This window comes from Microcaecilia unicolor, chromosome 1 (assembly GCF_901765095.1).
Source record: "Microcaecilia unicolor chromosome 1, aMicUni1.1, whole genome shotgun sequence".
Taxonomy (NCBI): Eukaryota; Metazoa; Chordata; class Amphibia; order Gymnophiona; family Siphonopidae; genus Microcaecilia; species Microcaecilia unicolor.
Window position 1 is genome coordinate 509,413,548 of NC_044031.1, and position 21,731 is coordinate 509,435,278.

Here is a 21,731-nt window from a genome sequence, read left to right on the forward strand (position 1 = left end):
GTGGCCAGGTCAAATAGTGGTATAAAAATCTGATACCCAATACTCTGCTAAACTACTTTAAGTCCCTGTGAGAAACTGAAAACTGTTTACAAACGGGACAGGTCTCATACTGACATTAATTTATCAGAAGCTGCATGTTCAACTAACATCATAGTAACATATAGTAACATAGTAGATGACAGCAGAAAAAGACCTGCACGGTCCATCCAGTCTGCCCAAGAAGATAAATTCATATGTGCTACTTTTTTATTTGTACTGTCCTCTTCAGTGCACAGACCGTGTAAGTCTGGCCAGCCCTATCCCTGCCTCCCAACCACCAACCCCGCCTCCCAACCACCAGCTCTGGCACAGACCCTATAAGTCTGCCCAGCACTATCCCTGCCTCCCACCACCGGCTCTGGCACAGACCGTATAAGTCTGCCCAGCACTAGTCCCGCCTCCCATCACCAGCTCCGGCACAGACCGTATAAGTCTGCCCAGCACTAGTCCCGCCTCCCATCACCAGCTCTGGCACAGACCATATAAGTCTGCCCAGCACTATCCCCGCCGCCCAACCACCAGCCCCGGCACAGACTGTATAAGTCTGCCCAGCACTAGTCCCGCCTCCCAAACACCAGCCCCAGCACAGACCGTATATGTCTGCCCAGCACTAGCTCTGCCACCCATCATCTATGTTCAGTTGCTCTCATGATTTCCTTGAGGGTCCTGAGAATGTAGCTTTATATGCACTGTATATATTTAAGCATTTAATGTAGTGGCACAAATGAATTCAAACAATTAACAATATACTGATGGGAAATGAATGAAGTAGCATGAAATTGTGTGTGTTAGATTGAAAAGTTAGATTATCCCATGAAAACCAGTTGTGATATGAACAGTGGTGTAGGAAGGGAGGGGCGGTCCGCCCCGGGTGCACGCGCTCGGGGGGTGCCGGCCCCGCTGGTTCCCTGCCCTCTCTGCCCGGAACAGGTTACTTCCTGTTCTGGGGCAGAGACAGCAGGGAACCAGCGGGGCCGACGCAGCTCCGAGTGACGTGCACTCGGGGCGAATCGGCCCTCCCGCAGGTAAGAATGCGGTCCGGGGAGGGGGGTGCGCTGCAGGGGGGGGGGGGGCGCGCCGTGCTGCACCGGGGGGGGGGGGGTGCACAGTGGTGACCCGCCCCGGGTGCCATTAGCCCTCGCTACGGCACTGGATATGAACTCCCTAGTGATGGAATATACTGTGCAGAAATCTTTCACAGCAGCTACTGGATGACTTTCAAAAGGCCACGACTTTTGGCCTGATCCAGACCTGAGCTGTGACATAGAAATGAAAGGCGTGGTATTGCTCTTTCGGTCCTCCAAGCCATCCATGTCAGCAAGGATTAGTCAGCTATTCCCCTGTACTTAACAACATTAGCCCTCCTTAATACTATTGGTCTTTTTGTTTAGTTAAAAATGACAAGCTTTGGCTTCAAAAGTGCCGCAGTCTTATGGATTTGAGTCTTTACTGTAAGGTGTGTGCTGTTAGGAAGTCATAGGGTTTAGCAGCCTTGGAGCCCCTCCTCCTTTCACTCTTCCCCAGGCTCTGGTTTTCTGTTTGAGACAGAATCTTGATTTCTAACGCGTTTACCCAATTCATTTAAATGATCCCTGTCTGAAGAGCGGGCACCTTACTGCTGTGACTCGGAGCCTCTTATTTGTTTTCTGGTGTGTGTCTTAATAGAGTAGCATAGTAAACAAATTACTTTCTTATGCATTATTCTTTGCTATGTATCCTATACTGTTTATTGTAAGCCACATTGAACTCAAACTTGTTTGGGATAATGTGGGATATAAATGTCACAAATAAATACATAAATGATGGTAAATAAAGCCTTGTATGGTCCATCTCGTGTTCCCAACAGAGCAGCCAGAGTTGCAGGTGTAATCCCTCTGTGCCCTGTTTAAAGAGTTTAGGTCAGTTAATATTGCTTTGATTTCATCCTTTCTATATAGGCATCCTCTGTTTGTCCCACACACGTTTGAATTCGGTCACTGCTTTTGTCTCTACCATCTCCCCCAGGAGGATATTCCAGGCATCTTTCGCCCTCTCTGTTAAAAACTATTTCCTGATGTTACTGCTAAGTCTACCTCCCTGCAACCTCAAATCATATCCTCTAATTCTCTGAAAAAGATTTGTTTCTATATTAATACCTTTCAAGTATTTAAACATCTATATTATATCTGAGAATTATTTGCATCTGTAAAACCCTGCATTCACTTGGCAGTGCCGTACGCAGCAGCATTTGTCTGTGGAACTCTCTTCTGGAGAATCAGCATGGTTATGAGCTTCTACCTTATTTAGGATTTATTTACCGCCTTTTTGAAGGAATTCACTCAAGGCGGTGTACAGAAAGAATAACTCAAAGATAAGCAATAGACAATTACAGCAGTAAAAATATTCAAACAATAATACCAAGTGTGGCATAGCATATTACTTACAATGTTAACACAATATGTGATAAAACATTTTAATAGCGTATGAGCAAAGGTGGAACATATAGATAGGTAAGAGAGTAAAAGGAGTTAAGGGGACTAATTTAAAGAAAGTTGCACATGAGGCTAGAGAAGTAATTAAATATTAACTCAGCTATCCTGCTGTAGAAAAAGAGAGAAAGAAAGACAGAAAAGTAAATGTGTGTGCATGTCTGGTTGAAGAACCAACTTAGTACAAAAACTGGGATTTCAAGAGTTTCTGTAGGGGTTAATCCCCGGATTCTATATATCATTCTGCAAGCTGCGTGCTGAATTTTGGGCGCGCGCCCAAGATGAGTGTACAACGAAACTGCTAAACGTGCCCTTAACTAGCCATAACTGGGTGTTAACCACAAATTATTGCAGTTAATTAGCTTTGATTGGCAGTTGTGCACACATCTTGCGCACTATTCTATAAAGATCCATGTGCATCCCAGTTGACAGCTAGGCGTCAAGGAAGATCATTGCAATTTCACAAGATTTGGGATGTTTACGAATCCTGGCAGGGGCAGCCTGAGTAGTTTTCCTGGATGTTGTCTTCCAGTGGATCTGGATAGTTGGGTTTTTTTTTTTTTTGGGTGGGGGGGTGTTAAGGAACAATCAAGATTTATATTTGTGCTGTATATTGGCTGCATTTTTGTGAAAAACTTCTAATAAAGATTGTTTAAAAAAAAAGATCCATGGGAATAGCAAATTTTATAGCATGTATCTAAAAAGGGGGTATGGCCAGGGGGCATTCCCAAAAGTCGCACAGAATTATAGAATTAGGCTGATTGGTGCCTAAGTCTGGCGACCAACAATTAGGTGCAAATCTGTGCCAAAGCGTGATTCTATAACACGTGTGCACCCTTTATAGAATTGTGCTTAACGCCAATTATTTTTGGTTCTGGAATTCTGAATGCTGTTTACTGAATTCCCTCTTAAGTGATTTCCCCAGGGTAACACGCACAGTGGTGAAGGGAACTGACCCAGGGTCTGCAGCTTTCTCTGTGACCAACCAATAAGCTGCTAAGCACTAGTGCAGTCAGTGCTTGTGAGAATGCAGAGAATACTGTGGCTGCAGCGTCCAGGGTGGTGGCTCTCTCCACTTATGTGCCCTGAGCAGTTTTGTAGTAAACATAAACGTTGCCATACTGGGAGGTTCATCAAGCCCAGCATCCTGTTTCCAACAGTGGCCAATCCAGGTTACAAGTACCTGGCAAGATCCCAAAACAGTACATTTTATGCTGCTTATCCTAGAAATAAGCAGTGGATTTTCCCCACGTCCATCTTAATAATGGCTTATGGACTTTTCTTTTAGGAAGTTATCCAAACCTTTTTTAAACCCCGCTAAGCTAACTGTTTTTAACACATTCTCTGGCAATGAATTCCAGAGTTTAATTACACATTGAAGAAATATTTTCTCTGATTTGTTTTAAACTTATTACTTTGTAGCTTCATTGCATGCCCTCTAGTCCTAGTATTTTTGGAAAGAGTAAACAAGCAATTCATGTCTACACATTCTACTCCACTCATGATTTTATAGACCTCTATCATATCTCCCCTCAGTAGTCTTTTCTCCAAGCTGAAGAGCCCTAGCCACTTTAGCCTTTCCTTCATAGGGAAGTCGTCCCATCTCCTTTATCATTTTCCTCGCCTTTCTCTGTACCTTTTCTAATTCCACTATATCTTTTTGAGATGCGGTGACCAGAATTGCACACAGTATTCAATGTGAGGTTGCACCATGGAGTAATACAAAGGCATTATAATGTCCTCATTTTTGTTTTCCATTCTTTTCCTAACAGTACCTAACATTCTATTTGCTTTCTTGGCTGCCGCCGCACACTGATCAGAGGGTTTCAGTGTATCATCAGTGATGACACCTACATCCTTTTCCTGGTCGGTGAGGAACCTTGCATCATGTAGCTATAATTTGGGTTCCTCTTTCCCACATGCATCACTTTGCATTTGCTCACATTAAACGTTATCTGCCATTTGGATGCCCAGTCTCCCAGGCTTGTAAGGTCCTCTTGTAATTTTTCACAATCTTCTTGCGATTTAACAACTTTGAATAATTTTGTGTTGTCAGTAAATTTAATTACCTCACTAGTTAATCCAATATTTATAAATATGTTAAAAAGTAGGGGTCCGGCATAGAACCCTGCGGAACCTCACTATCTACCCTTCTCCGTTGAGAATACTGACCATTTAACCCTACTCTCTGTTTTCTGTCTTTTAACTAGTTTTTAATCCACAATAGAACCCTACCTCCTATCCCATGACTTTCCAGTTTCCTCTGGAGTATTTCATGAGGTACTTTGTCAAATGCCTTTTGGAAATCCAGATACACAATATCAACCAGCTCACCTTTATCTACATGTTTGCTCACCCCTTCAAAGAAATGTAGTAGATTGTTGAGGCAAGATTTCCCTTCACTAAATAGATGTTGGCTTTGTCTCATTAATCCATGCTTTTGAACATGCTCTGTAATTTTGTTCTTTATAATAGTCTCTACCATTTTGCCCTGTACTGAGGTCAGGCTTACCGGTCTATAATTTCCCGGATCACCTCTGGAACCTTTTTAAAAAATCGGTGTTACATTGGCCACCCTCCAATCTTCCGGTACCATGCTTGATTTTAAAGATAAATTACATATTACTAACAATAGTTCTGCAAGTTCATTTTTCAATTCTATCAGTACTCTTGGATGAATATCATCCAGTCCAGATGATTTGCTACTCTTCACTTTGTCAAATTGTCCCATTACATCTTCCAGATTTATAGAGATTTCATTCAGTTTCTCTGACTCATCAGCTTTAATTACCATTTCTGACACCAGTCTCTCCCAAACCTTCCTTGGTGAAGACTGAAGCAAAGAATTCATTTAATCTGTCTGCTATGGCTTTGTCTTCCCTGAATGCCACTTTTACCCCTTGTTCATCTAACAGTACAATTGATTCTTTTGCTGGCTTCTTGTTTCTAATATACCTAAAAAAGCTTTTACTATATGATTTTGCCTCCAACACAATCTTATTTTCAAGGTCTCTCTTTGCCTTCCTTATCAGTGCTTTGCATTTGACTTGCCATTCCTTATGCTGTTTCTTATTATTTTCAGTCGGATCCTTCTTCCATTTTCTGAAGGATTTTAATGCAAAAAATATTTTGTATTTTTGTGAGGTTTGCTAGCAGAGAGAGTGATTTTCCTGTAAAATATTAGCATCATGCTTGCTAAAACAAAAACGAGGTTTAGATATCATTCACCCAGTATTATTTTTTTTTATGTAGTACCTTGCACCAGAAGTGATCAAGAAACAGCCTTATGACAATACAGTGGATTGGTGGTGCCTTGGTGCAGTTCTGTATGAAATGCTTCATGGGCTGGTATGTACTATATTATATTTTACACCTTGTTTTAACTATAAACAGTAAGCAGCTCACTACCAACCAGTAGCTGTTTAAAAAAATACACTTTATTCTAAGTGCAGCACTATGCAAATGTGTAGATCTGAATGTTAAATCACATGCCCACCATGTTGTGGCACTTCTGTGCCTGCATCAGGGGCAGAATTAGTAATGTATATAAGATTAGGATCCTACCTACCTAAGACAAAAAGGGACATATAAACCAGGAAACCTTGACAAACGTAAAAGAGAAAATGAAAAATAAGAATGGTCATAATAAAAGTGAAAAATAAAAAATATGATAAAATCTAAAGAAAAATATATCCACACCATAAGTAGAATTAATGTGTACCATATAAAATTATTATTACCTTTAGTTAAAACATAACTCTTAAAGTTGCTTACAGTGTGTGCTCCCTGAGCTCACTATGCACTGTTGAGGGAACAAGGCTTAACATTTATTCATTAATGATCCCACCCTTCTAAAAAATAAATGAGTGACTGTACATATTTGCTACATGCATTAATAATAAACACATAAGAACCATCTTGTAAGGACCATCTAGTGCAAGTCTCACATGTAAAGAGAAATTGCCTACAGAACATATGCTTCCCAGGGTCAGATGGTACTAACCTCATCTACAGGCAGACTAGCAATAGTCAGACACAGGAAATTTCATAAAACTTCAAAAAAAAAAAAAAAACCCAAATGGTACCAATCACTTTATCTATTGCATGAAGTTCTGCATATAAAATGCTGGCTCTTCAATTTATTACTTTTTTTGGTTTAAGAACTTCTGTGTTTTTACATAAAAAGTTTGAACCTTGGCTGCTATTTTTCAAGTCTTTCTACTGCCACTAAGGTCATAAGGAAATCCACACTAGGTCAGATCAAGGTCCGTTGAGCCCAGCATCCTGTCCCACCAGTGGCCAGTCCAAGTCACAACTACCCTCAGAGCCCAAAATGTAGATCTGTTTCTCACACAGCTCATTTCCAAGGGTGAGTAATAGCCCTCCTAATAATTTTTTATGGACTTTTCCTCCAGGCACAAGTCCAAAACTCTCTGGAATCGCACACAGCTTTATTATTTGCTGCGCAAAGATAAAAAAAAACTTTCTACGGTTTGTTTTCAGTCTGCCAGCCATTGTTCATCCTTTCATACAATGCAAAAACAAGAAGATTTTCTACGAAATCAAACATTCCCTATAACTTGCCAACCCACAATAAAATACAAATTTGAACAGCAAAAAAACTCATAGTAATAACTTTCAGGTATATCAGAAACAGAAAGCCTGTGAGGGAATCCGTGGAACCGTTAGATCATCAAGGAGTAAAAGGGGTACTCAGGAAGGACAGGGCCATAGCATAAACGCTGACTGCCTCAGTCTTTACTGAAGAAGATGTAAGCGATTTACCTGTGCCAGAGATGGTTTTCAAGGGAGACAATGCGGAGGAGCTGAAAGAAATCTCAGTGAACAAGGAAGATGTACTGAGTGAAATCAACAAATTAAAGAGTAGTAAATCACCTGGACCAGATAGTATACACACCCCAGAGTACTGAAAGAACTCAAACATGAAATTGCAGATCTGCTGTTAGTGATCTGTAACCTGTTGTTAAAAGCGTCTGTAGTGAACATTGTAGGGTGGCCAATGTAACTCCTATTTTTAAAAAAGTGATTCAGGGGTGATCTGGGAAATTACAGACTGTTAAGCCTGACATCAGTGCCGGGCAAAATAGTGGAAACTATTATAAAGAATAAAATGACTGAATACACAGACAAACATGGTTTAATGAGACAGAGTCAACATGGATTCTCCAAAAGGAAGTCTTGCCACACCAATTTGCTTTATTTCTTTGAATTCATGAATAAACATGTGGATAAAGGTGAGCCAGTTGATATATTGTATCTAGATTTTAAGAAAGAGTTTGACAAAGTCCTTCATGATAGACTTCTGAAAAAATTAAAAACCCATGGGATAGGAGGAAGTGTTCTATTGTGGATTAGGAATTGGTTGATGGGTAGAAAACAGAGAGTAGGGTTAAATGACCATTTTTCTTAATGGAGGAGGGTGAATAGTGGAGTTCCACAGGGGTCTGTACTGGGACCGGTGCTATTTAACATATTTATTAATGATCTGGAAATGGGAATGATGAGTGAGGTGATTACATTTGTAGACACAAAACTATTCAAAGTTGTTAAAACGCATCCAGAGTGTGAAAAATTACAGGACGACCTTAGGAAGTTAGAAGACTGGGCATCCAAATGGCAGATGAGATTTAATGTGGACACGTGCAAAGTGATGCACATTTGGAAGAATAATCCAAATCATAGTTATTTTGATGTTAGTTCCACCCTAGGAATCAGCACCCAAGAAAAAGACCTAGGTGTCATCTTGGACAATACGCTGGAATCTTCTGCTCAGTGTGTTGCGGCAGCCAAAAAAAGCAAACAATGCCAGGAATTATTGGAAAGAGAAAATAAGACAAAGAATATTAAAATGTCTCTGTATCGCCGCATGGTGTGACCACACATTGAGTACTGTATGCAATTCTGGTCGCTATATCTTAAAAAGATATAGCAGAATTATAAAAAGGTTCAAAGAAGAGTAACCAAAATGATTAAGAAGATGGATCTCATATGAGGAAAGGCTTAAGAGGCTAGGCCTCTTCGGCTTGGAAAAGAGACATCTGATGGGGGGATATGATAGAGGTCTACAAAATACTGAGTGGTGTAGAACAGGTAAATGTAAATTGATGTTTTACTCTTTCAGAAAATACAAAGACTAGGGGACACTCAAGGAAGTTATGTGGTACCACTTTTAAAATGAACAGGAGGAAATATTTTTCTCCTAGGACAAGCAGGCTGAATAATCCTCACAAGTGGGTCAGCGATCCGCGCTGGCCCAGGAACCGGCATTTGAAATAGCAAAAAAGTGTCTTGCCGCGCAGCCGCACTCCTCAGTTACCTTTTTACTCATGAGCGGCAGTTGTTTTTCTGGCTCCGCTTCTTCGCCCAGGAGAGCCTTCAGTGCCTTGGTTTTTTGCGTGTTTAGCCTGTACTTTTTTCCTTTTTCTTTTAATTTTTAGGTTTTCTGTTGGATCCACATCAAGTTTCCTTTTATTTTTAGTTACGTCCATCCTTAGGCCTGCTCGGCCAGGTCTTCTCCTTTTTGTGCTTTATTTTACAGCACAATCGCGTTTTTTGATTTGACTAGGGCAGTCTTCCCTTCCATGTCATCGAAGACTCTCAGTGGCTTCAAACGCTGTTCTCAGTGCAACCAGACCATCTCAGACACTGATACCCATTTGTGGTGTATTCAGTGCCTTGGGCCTGACCATAGCCCAGCTTGTTGTGCCCTTTGTCTTCGTATGAAGAAAAGGACTCAACTGGCTCGAGAAGCCCAGAGAGATTTAAGCTCTGGAACTCATTGCCAGATGATGTGGTAACAGCAGTTAGCATATCTGGTTTAAAAAAGGTTTGGACAAATTCCTGGAGGAAAGTCCATAGTCTGCTATTGAGACAGACATGGGGAAAGCTATTGCTTGTCCCTGGGATCTGTAGCATGAAACTTGCCACTATTTGGGACTGTCAGGTACTTGTGACCTGACTTGGCCACTGTTGGAAGCAGGATACTGGGCTAGATGGACCATTGGTCTGACCCAGGATGGCTATTCTTATGATGTTATGTTCTTATACAACAGGGACCGAAAATACATATAAGAAAAAGGGAGGATATGCAATATGAAGATGGAGTGCTGATGTGAGGGAGGTAGAGGCCCATAGCAGCAGACAAGTGCCTGCCAGCAAGTGTTAGGACAGAGACAATATTAGAGGGAATAAGAGAGGCTGAATAATAAAAGTATTGTGAGAGGAGCCCATGACACATTTTGAAAACAAGGTGTGGGTGCTTTGAAAATGGAATATTTGTGGAATAGGGTTGGTTAGTGCCCACTTCTTTGTCAGTGAACCCATGTTGATTAAGGATCTTAAAGAGAGATGTGGTAGCCGTGTTAGTCCACTTTTAAAGGTAATCAACAGAATAAAAATAAAACAGAAAAGAAAATAAGATGATACCTTTTTTATTGGACTAACTTAATACATTTTTTGATTAGCTTTCGAAGGTAGCCCTTCTTCGTCAGATCAGAAATAAGCAAATGTTGGTAAATAACAGTATAGACTGTCGGTGAAATGCTTTGATGTTTCACTTATATATACTGTTATTTACCAACATTTGCTTATTTCTGATCTGACGAAGAAGGGCTACCTTCGAAAGCTAATCAAAAAATGTATTAAGTTAGTCCAATAAAAAAGGTATGTTTTATTTTATTCTATTTCTATGGATCTGAAAGAGAAATTTAAATCTTATTTTTGGACATAGTGAGACTTTGTTGGGGGAGGGGGAATCTCCCTCCTTGGTTTGGTCTTGCCCTGGTGGTCCATCCCATATATGTAAGTGAGGGCTGGCTCTTAAATATCAGAAATCCATTAGGTAGAGGAGGTTGGGGGTGTTACTGTTCAGTTTCCTTCCAGAGATGCTTTATATATTACTGGTTTTATTTATTTTTTTAAGAGCTCCCTCTTTAGGGACTGTAGTTCTTACTGCACTAGGAGATTTTATTTCCACTTTGGCTATTAGATTTGCAAAACGTTTGATCATGAAACGTTTGATCAGGAACTGTGTTCCAGACTGTTCCCCCCCCCCCCCCCCCCCCAAAAATTAAGCCCTGCCAGTCTGAAATAATCAGGTAAAGCTTGATTTCAAATGTTTAAAAATTAAATGTTTACATTTGATTTTCTTAACAAGCCAGTGGAAAGCCTCACAAAGAGATGAGACATCTTTGAGGTTTAAGTAGCATGAACTCTTGCTGCTATTTGGGACTCTGCCAGGTACTTGTGAGCTGGACTGGCCACTGTTGGAAACAGAATACTGGGCTAGGGTCTGACCCAATGTGGCAACTCTTATGTTCTATAATATGACCCTCAACCCTTGGCATCAGCCCAACAGCTGAATTATCTGCAGCAAATAAGTGGAGTAGCCCGCTTTATAATGAATTACAATAGTTTAATTTAGCAATCTCAAAAGAATGAACCACAAACTTTAAATCTTGCCCAGATAAATAAGGTGATGTGTGGCAAGGTTGTGGCACATTACAAAATGTAGACTTCATAGTAGAGGAATTTTGAGGGGCTAGAGAGATCTCAAAGTCCTGGAGTCCACCTAGACTATGAACAGTAGGTTTCATGTGTAAGGGGAATATCTACTGCTCATTTTCTGAGACTGATGCTAGTAAGTTTGCCTGAATGTCTGATAGATTACACCTTCAAATCATGGGATGTATAATCTAGGCATACACTGGTTTTTATAGATTAGCTGGTGGGCATGGAGTCTTATTCTTACATCCAGTTAGTGTCTTTCTGGGGGCCTTTGACATAGCTGAGGAATGTGGGGATTGTGATTGCATGTAGCGTATTCCACGATGTTAAAAGCACTTTTCAATACTAAATTAACTCTTTCCTGTAGTACTCTTTCCTGATCTTTGATTCTCTCAGTGATTTATGATGGATTATGGCATCTTCATCCACTCCCAGATATTTATGTATGCCTTCTTGTTCAAGATCTTTTTGTATAAGCTAGAAGAATGGTCCAGAAATTGGCAACTAAAATTTAATGCTAACAATGCAGCGTCACGCAGTTGGGCTACAGAAACCCGAGGGAGCAGTACCATTTAGGAGGAAAAGCACTTCTGTACACAAAAGAAGAGCGAGAAATGGGGGTGATCATTTCTGATGATCTTAAAATGGCCAAACAGGTAGAAAGGATGATGGCCAAATCCAGAAGGATGCTTGGGTGCATAGGGAGCGGAAAGACCAGCAGGAAAAAGGATGTATAGAGCTTCTGTATAAATCTCTGATGAGACCCCATTTAGAGTAATGTGTGCAGTTCTGGAGACCACACCTTCAAAAACATATAACCAGGATGGAGTCTGTCCAGAGGGCGGCTACTAAAATGGTTAGTGGTCATCATAAAGCATATAAATACAGACTCATAGATCTCAATATGTATACCTTGGAAGAAAAATGAGAGATAGGAGATATGATTGAGGCATTTAAATATCGATGCGGCATAAATGCAAAAGAAGCAGGTCTCTTTCAACTGAAAGGAAGCTCTGGAATGAGAGTGCATAAGATGAAGTTGAAGGGGGGTATACTCAAAAGTAATTTAAAGAAATACTTTTTTACGGAAAAGGTGGCGGATGCCTGAAACGACCTCCTAGTGGAGGTAATGGAGACTAGGACTGTAACTGAATTCAAGAAAACATGTGACAGGCATGTGGGATTTCTTAGGGAGAAGAAGAGATACTGGAGGATATGGATGGGCAGACTGGATAGGTTATATGGCCTTTATCTGCCATCATTTTCTATGTACCTGTGTATTGCAGTCTTAGATAAATGTTTGCTTAGTTTTCCTTTAGCGAGGTCATTTTAACACATTTGTCCAGAAAAGCTGTTATTCTTAGGAAATCTAAAAGCCCTTTACCACTCTGTTTTTCTGCTGAATAATGATCATAGGCGCTTTAGAACTTAAAATGATCTACAGATAATAGGTGGAAATATGGATCATTAGTATATCAAAGACAAAAGCTAAATCAGCAGCCAGAAGAGGTAATAAGAATATTCAACAGATTCGGTGACAAAAAGAGTAGTGGTGGGGAATCATTTTATGATCAATATGCCATGTTTTCGTGGTGAACTTGGTGTACTGGATCAATCCAGGCCTCATTTTGGGTATTTCAAGCCACTTTATGGGATACTTTCAGAAGCTTTCTTATAGTTAATCCATGTTACACTGAGGTTATGATTTTCTTAGTGTCTTTATTCAGCATTAACTGGTCTTTGGTTTCATATGTTCCCCTTTTATTCCCCTGCTGTTAGTTTGCTATGATGATGATAGTCCGTTGGCTAGATTTATTCAATTGTGCTACTGTGTTAACTTGCATAATCTACTGCAGGTCCCATTTTATACAGACGCCTATTTACAACTGATAGCACATTTGAGTAAATCTGTGAGACTGTATATTCTGTCAGCAAGCTGTTGATGATTGTATTTAAGAAGCAGATCTCTGTGATTTTAAGTACCACTAACTTACACAGACCCTAAATCGAATTATTGAATTATAAAATGCTTCTGTAAAGACACCGTATCTAAACTAGAAGAAGCTATTAACCAGGAAAGAAGGGTTATGTTATGCATGGAGTATTGCTTCTCTGATATCAATGCATCTAGTATTTCTTAGTGGCCAGTGGTATTTGTTCTCTGCTCTAAACTAAATTTTGTGATGGTGGAAGATATTTAAGCAAGCAAATAACTACCAGCATAGTCGAAATGGCTCTAGTCAATCAATAAGGTTTTCATCTTAGAATATGCTACTTAACATATAATATTTTTTCTTCCCTTTTTAAAGCCTCCTTTTTACAATCGTGACACAGCTGAAATGTATGAAAACATCCTTCACAAGCCTCTTGCTTTGAAACCAGGAGTGAGCCTCACAGCTTGGTCTATTTTGGAAGAGCTACTAGAAAAGGACAGACAGCAACGACTTGGAGCAAAAGAAGACTTTGTACGTATTGTATTAATGTGTCTGTTCACGTCAGGCATCCTTGGAGTTTCTAATAAGCATCACTAGAATTATCTAATGCAGTTTGATTATAAATCTCATGTTTATTGATGCAGTAGCATCATTGAGGATTATATGACACAAGGTATGGCTGTTTTCACCTCTCTGAATTAACTTTGTCCCCATGCCATTTTCTACTTTGAAGCCTGTTAATGAACTGGACTGTTATTTATGTTTGAGTGATGCCTATAGCAATATTTTGATTTTTTGGAAAAACAAGCAAACATGCTGGCCATATCTAGCAAATTTTGCATGGGGGATCCTGTACACCCTGCTACCAGCACATCTTCTAAGAAGACATCTTCTATTGCAGGAAGGACTGTGGAAGACAGGAGAGCTAGACTGAATCCTGAGATTGTTGATGACTTATTCCTCCACAGATTAAAAAATCATAACAGTACTTCATAGGGCATATTTCTCCCCTCTAGGGCATACAGAATGGGTTGTATTTTGTACCCCTGGACATTTTAACAGGGTGGATTAGGATTTCTTGGCGTAGTAGAAATCCGCTATTGTTGGGGTTGTAAGGGCAGAGGGTGGTGGTGAGGAGGGTTATTATAGCTGCTATTATTGTTTTCTATTTGTAATTTATACACAATAATTGCACAGCATATTGTTCCTTTTTATACTTTATTAAAAAGATTTAAATATAAAATCATAATTGTTCGAGGCTTCTGCAAATGAGGACAGAGCCCATGGGGACTGGACGAGGAAAGAACCTACGGGGCGGGCACAGAGACGAGGCCTTTGGGAATGGGGCGGGCACAGAGACAAGGCCTGTGGGAATGGGGTGGGGACGGAGAATAAACCCTGTGGGGAAGGGGACAAACTTTGACCCCATGTCATTCTCTAGTTAGGAGTCTTCAGCCTGAAGAAGAGATGGCTGAGGGAACGTATGATAGAGGTCTATAAAATCCTGAGTGGAATGGGTAACTGTGAATCAGTTGCTCTTTCCAAAAACCACAAAGACTAGGGGATATGCCATTAAATTACTAAATAGTAAATTTAAATTAAATGAGAATATTTTTTCACTCTGAACATAGTTGGGCTCTGGAGCTTGTTCCTGGGTTAGTGGTAAAAGATATATAGCTGAGTTTAAAAAACTGTTTGCACAAGTTCCTGGAGGAAAACTCCATAAACAGTTAAGGCAGACTTTGAGAAAGCCACTGCTTTTCCCTGGGAGTACAGAGCATGGTAAATCTACTTTTTGGGATCATGTCAGGTACTTATGACTGGGATTGACCACAGTTGGAAACAAGATACAGGGCTTCAGGGAGGTTTGGTCTCACCTAGTAATTTAGTTCATATGAGATTCTAATTCTGCTTCAGTAACCATGATTTTTCTATGTTGCAGCATGAAATTCAAAGCCATCCTTTCTTTTCATCCATCAACTGGACTGACCTCATCCAAAAGAAAATTCCTCCACCATTTAATCCTAATGTGGTAGGTAAAATATTTGTCAGTGCTTTTACATTATCAATTCCTGTAACAAATATGAACATATGCTGGGTGGCAGTCGCTGTGCAGTAAGAAGCTAAAGCAGGGGTATAGGGTGACAGAATAATCATTCTACCGGGGTTCAAAGCAGTTTTATTCAAGTACCAAAACGAGAGGACCCGAGATGGGCCGTGTTTCGATGGATGCAGCCACCTGCCTCAAGGGTCAATATACACAACTGTATATGAAAAGAAAATACTAAATCATAATAAATCCACATTTTGTTTTTACATAATAGATGCATTAAAATATCAAGAAACATACATAAAATATAACATACAAAAAAAATAAAATGAATAAAAAGAAGTGGACTAGAACAAATGTAATATCACACTGATAAAAAAATATATATTAAAATGTCTATAGATATAAACATATGATAGACACATATTAAAAGAAAAGATATAAATATGACTCACTGGCAGAGATGGACATAACAGTGGAAAAAGGAATGAGTTCAAACATTATTAAAAGAGAGTATTGCTAAAGTAGTGACTACATAAATAGATAAATACCTTAAAACACTGAGCAATCTCTCAGAAGAGGTGTTTGTCTATGTCTCTCCCTCTCCAAGACATCTTAAAAGAGGAACAGAGAACCATTCATTATATGCATACTCTGTCTCCTCATGGTCTCTGAGATGGACTTTAGGCCATTCTTGTAATGGTTTACATCAGGGGCGTAGCCAGACACCCAATTTTGGGTGGGCCTGGGCCCAAGATGGGTGGGCAGAAGAATTCCACCCTGTCCCACAAATGATTTGATCTCTCCCTCTCTCGTCTGCATGCCATATGGTCTCTCAAACATCCCCCTCCCCCGTATACCTTTTAAATAGCAGATTTTCACCGGTAGCGAGCAGCAACTAATACTATTCATGTTGGCCCCCCCAGCCTTCCCTCTGATGCAACTTCCTGTTTCCGCATAGGCGGGAATACATCAGAGGGAAGGCTGTGGGGCCGATGCGAACAGTATGTATCAGTTGCTGCTTGCTGCAGGTGAAGATCTGCTATTTACAAGGTATGTAGGAGGGACAGTTGTTGGGAGTTTTCGGCTGGTGGGGCTTGAGGATCCCTGCCAGTCACATCATAAGTGTACTGCTACTGGGTGGACCTGAGCACAAAGTGGGTGGGCCTGGGCCCACCCTTGGCTACGCCACTGGTTTACATTTGTCTCTTTTATGGATCTCACATTTGGAGCTATATATGTGATCGTTTGAACACCTCACACATTGCCCCAGCACAGCCTCCCTTTTACATAATGCTTGACTTTTTTCCACTGATCTCCTTGCCTTAACAATTGCCATTTTAACAACTGCAATTTTTTCATAGCAATTCTAGGTGGTCAGCCTTGCCATAAGAATTTTGATAAATAGTCTCTATAGTTTCATAGAAAGATTCAAGGAAAGGGAATGGTAACGTACCTAAATATAATTGACCTTTGGGGTCAACATTTTAATTGTTTCCATATGCCCCCACCAAGCCAAATTTAAAGGAGACCAAGCTTTGATCAGGTCTTTCAAAGATTTTGCTATTGAATCTATATTTTTCTGCACAGTATCCTCCAATGTATTCCCATACCAAATTCCCAAGTATTTCAACCAAACCGTTTGCCATTTATAAGGAAAGGAAGCAACATCTTATCTACAAACCTCTTTTGCCAAAGCAAAACCCTCTGTCTTATCCCAGTTTATCTTATAACCTGAGACAAGGCCAAATTGACCTACTACAACAAGCCACTGTGAAATAGCTGGGACAGTAGTATATACCATTAAATCAGCATATAACGATAATTTGACCTCCAAAGAAGGCATCCAGAATCTCTCAGTGTTTACTGATTGCCAAAGCCAGGGGCTCCATAAAATATTACAGAGGCAATAAAGAACAACCTTGGCATGTGCCCCTAAACACAGAGAAGGCCTCTGATAATAACCCTTCACATATACACAAGCCAAAAGATTGTGATACAGCAACCACACCATTTTCCGAAACATTGGTCCAAAACTCAAAATAAATTATTTGTTACATATGTATCCCACATTTTCCCACCTATTTGCAGGCGCAATGTGGCTTACATAGTACCGTAAAGGCGTTCGCCAACTCAAGTAGAGAACAAATACGAAGTGATGTTGTGGTAGGATAAGGTTCATGTGTTACAGACACATTAGGGAAGCGTTATGTTATGTCCATTACGAGCTTTGGTTTCATTGTGTTGCAGGGTTCAGGCATTTAGGTTGGGTCAGTAGGGTATGCCTTTTTGAACAGGTTTGGTTTTTAGTGATTTCCGGAAGTTTAGGTGGTGGTACGTTGTTTTCACGGCTTTTGAAAACATCCCACCCAGTGAAAAGCCTTTTCTGCATCCATAGAATCATTACCATGGGCTGAGTTGCTGAACATGCTAAAGATATAAGATGACACGGCAAAAGGGGAATTATCCATCGTTGTTCTTCCCTTCAGAAAGCCTCTTTGATCATAGTGAATTACAATATCGATTACTTTCGATAATCTGTTAGCCATAATTGTTGCATATATTTTACTATCCACATTAATCAAGAAATTGGTCTATAATTACCAACCAAAGAGGATCTTTCCCCAGCTTTGCAATGACAATTATCCTCGCCTCAGTGAAAGTACCATAACAGGCTTGCAAAACTATAACATGGGTACCAATTCTGCTGAAAAAGCCCTATAAAAACTCTACACTGAAGCCAACTGGTCCTACTGTTTTATTCAAGGACAAATCATTCAAGGCAGACTGGATCTCCTCTAAAGTTATTTCTGCCTTCAGATATTGTCTTTGTTCATCTGTTAATTGTTGATGCTGCAAACTATGTAAAAAAACAAATCCCAAACAAACATCAATAGGTTGTGGAGAAATTTGCCTATGTGAAGAATATAGGCTATGATAAAATCTCTTAAATTCTTCCATAATTTCACTATCGCTACAGACTTGTGTCCCTCCTAGCGCATCTAGCCGAGTTACTGCAGCCTATTCCTTTTACCCTTTAGATACTGTGATGTCTTCCCACCCTGCTTTATTCTGCTCTACATAATAATGATCCCCTAAAGTTACCAAATGAATTAGAGGACGCCTACTAAGAAGAAAATTTATACTGGTAGCATAGCTTCTATAAATCCAGAGACAAATTACCATTATGGTAATTTAGTAAACAGTGCTCCAAACATCTAATCCAGTGATTCCCAAATCTGGTTCTGGAGGCACCCCAGTCAGTCAGATTTTCAAGATATCCACAATGAATATTCATGAGAGAGATTTGCATGCACTGCCTCCACTGCATGCAAATCTCTCTCATAAATATTCATTGTGGACATCCTGAAACCCTGATTGGCTAGGTGCCTCCAGGACTAGGTTTGAGAATCGCTGGTCTAATCTCTAACTCAAATTTTGACAACGCTTCTCTGAGGATGTTTCCAAGCTATTGTATGGTTCTATTTGTCATGTCCTTAAATGCATACCACAGAAGAATCTTCTATCCTTTTAGAATCACAAAAATCCCCAATTGCCTGGTTAATTTATTCTACAAACCCTGGTTCTTCCCGCAAATACATAAGTACAATGTCTGAGATGGTAGTTGCTAATATATCTGTACTCAGAATCTGTGAGGCCTTTTAAGTAAATGTTGCTTTATATTTTTGCATCTTCTCTTTACAGGTGGTAGGGCTCACAAATTGTGGCAAATTGCAGTATCTCTTATACCATGGGTTCTCAACCCAGCACATACCTAGCTGGTCTGATTCTCAGGGTATCCACAGTGAATATACATAAGAAAGAGTTACATTCACTACCTCCAATGTATACAAATCTACTTCATGTATTACTAATCTACTGATATCCTGTAAACCCAACTCTGGGAAGTATCCTGAGGACTGGGTTGAGAACCACTGTCCTGTACTGTAGTGTTGTTCTAATAGTTGCACTGATCTTAAAGACTCCAGTTTTCTCCAGGACTAATACAGCTATTAGAACCCCTTTCTAGCCTATGTTGTTTCAGCATATCTTCTGTTTGTTTTTTAGTTATTTTTAAAATACTTTCTTGCTAAGATATGCAGTTTTAAAGCCTGGAACTTCCTATTGTGCCTTCCTGCTGAAACAGGACCTGCCTCAGTTTGGCTTATGGTATTTTAAATCTTCATTTATAGCTACCCAAGGTTGTCCTCCCATTTTGATTCCCTTATCTACAATTCAGCCATCACAGCAACAATCCTCAATATGGGCTACAGACTATAGTTTGTTTTGTAACCCAATTTATGTGAATCTTGCCCATAAGTGTTGCTGTTAGGCAGAAACTGGAATGTCCTCCCCTTAAGGTAATGAGTCCCAAACCTGTCCTGGAGGAACCCCAGCCACTCAGGTTTTCAGGATATCTACAATGAGTATTCATGAGATCAATTTGCATACACCACCTCCTTGGTATGCAGATCTATCTCGTGCATTTTCACTGTGGGATATCCTGAAATCTTGTCTAGCTGGGGTTCCCTCAGGACAGGTTTGGGTATGGCCATCCAGAGGACCAGACATTTGGTTTGGGGATCAAAGACAGATCTCCCAAATGTACATGCACAGCACAGCCATTAAGCTAGCCCATGAGAAGATTTTTGAGAGGAAGCTGTTAACACAAATACAAATTTGTGTTAACACAAATTAGTATTTGTGTTTGTTAACACAAATTAGTATTTGTGTTTGTTAACAAACACAAATACTAATTTGTAGTACTTGGCTTTATTACATAGTAACATAGTGGATGACGGCAGATAAAGACCTGTACAGTCCATCCAGTCTGCCCAAAAAAATAAACTCATTACACATGGTATTTGATACTTCATATGTATGCCTGACCTTTTATTTGTCCTTGTCCTTGGTTGGAATGCCCTCCCACGGGAGGTGGTGGAAATGAAAACGGTAACGGAATTCAAACATGCGTGGGATAAGCATAAAGGAATCCTGTGCAGAAGGAATGGATACTACTACTTATCCTCAGGAGCTTAGTTGAGATTGGGAGGCGGGGCTGGTGGTTGGGAGGTGGGGATAGTGCTGGGCAGACTTATACGGTCTGTGCCAGAGCCGGTGGTGGGAGGCGGGACTGGTGGTTGGGAGGCAGGGATAGTGCTGGGCAGACTTATACGGTCTGTGCCAGAGCCGGTGGTGGGAGGCGGGGCTGGTGGTTGGGAGGCGGGGACAGTGCTGGGCAGACTTGTATACACAAAAAGTAACACATATGAGTTGTCTTGTTGGGCAGACTGGATGGACCGTGCAGGTCTTTTTCTGCCGTCAACTACTGTGTTACTGTGTTGCCATTTCCTTGCCATATGTATTGCATAGCTTTTTATCTTTTGAAATATGAATTATTACATTATATAGGACTTGCCTGCTGACTCATATAAGCCCAAATGTTGCTTTCTTTCACCAGTGGGCTGCACATTTAACATCCACAGTGGCCACTGCTCAATAAAACAGTCCTCATGAACCTTATGAATACTGTATATAGACTAAGAGGAAGCTGTCTTGTAAATCTGAACTGAAAGGGTTGTGCTATAGGAAAAAGATTATAATCTAGTGTGAGGTTTTTCCTGGTACTTAGAAGTCTTCATGATTACCTTTCTGCTAGAGGCTCATAAACACGTTTGGTTTTCAGGATATACTACAATCAGTGCAGAACACCGCTGCCTGTCTTGTGAGTTTCTCATTATACCAAGGCACCTCCTTAATTGGCTTCCAATAAATTTTCTGATTAAATTTATAAACAAGTACACAAAGTTAATTACCTTGCTACATTCAAAATCTGATAGTCCTAGATGTAGGAAAAGCATTTTGTAAAGACAATTCTATCTCATACTTCATTACCCAAGTTATAACAAGTTTCATTATAAATCTATTCATAATGCAAGCTTTACCTACCAAAGTACGAACATATGGAATTCTCTGGCTAATCCATTAAGATATGTACATAAGCACTGCCATACCGGGAAAAGACCAAGGGTCCATCAAGCCCAGCATCCTGTCTCTGACAGTGGCCAATCCAGGCTTCAAGAACCTGGTGTCTTGTCCGCAAGGAAGGTGAGCCCTTAGGTCCCATAAGGACCCCAAAGGACAGCCGTGCAACCCCAAGTCTTCACCCGCGGCGACCGCCGTTCACCAAAGGTTTAGCCCCCAGCTGCAGGCGGTCAACGGGACTTCAGGAGCCGCGGGGTTGACGGACTGACCTGGACTGGAACCAGGAGAGAAGCGGGCAGATGGAATAGAGTCCACAAACAGGCAGCAGCTCTGGGCAGGCAGCTAACAACGTGGTCAGAGTCGGGCCAAAGGTCGAGGCAGGCAGCTATCAACGTAGTCAGAGTCAGGCAAAAAGTCGAGGCAGGCAGCTAGCAGAGAAAACCAGGAAACAGTCCAAAATCAGCAACACCAGGAAATCAACGGAACACAGGAACCACGGAGACTGGCCTCGGGTAACAGAACCTGAAGCAACCTCCTACCTCAGACTCATTCCTTAAATACTGTTCGGCAATCAGCCGCCCAGCCCCTGTAGACATAGCCGGCCAATCAGAACTTGGTTATCGATGGAACTCTTCTAATTGGCTCTGACCGACCTCCCAGACGGGTCTATCGTGCTGGCCTTCCAGTCTAACTCCTCTGAGGCGGAGCTCGGGGTTCCCGCGCCCAAGA

The 21,731-nt window shown here is 40.7% G+C and overlaps 1 protein-coding gene across 5 annotated transcripts in view; it reads left to right on the plus strand.

Annotated features, from left to right (window-relative positions):
- LOC115478008 (serine/threonine-protein kinase Sgk3) overlaps positions 1-21,731 on the plus strand; it is a 114,237-nt gene that overhangs the window by 89,877 nt on the left and 2,629 nt on the right. For all 5 annotated transcript variants that reach the window (XM_030215196.1, XM_030215205.1, XM_030215214.1 and 2 more), the window contains 3 exons: positions 5,760-5,855; positions 13,343-13,498; positions 14,910-14,999. In XM_030215196.1, the coding sequence (XP_030071056.1) occupies positions 5,760-5,855; positions 13,343-13,498; positions 14,910-14,999 (342 nt within the window). The remainder of the gene's footprint in view (positions 1-5,759; positions 5,856-13,342; positions 13,499-14,909; positions 15,000-21,731) is intronic.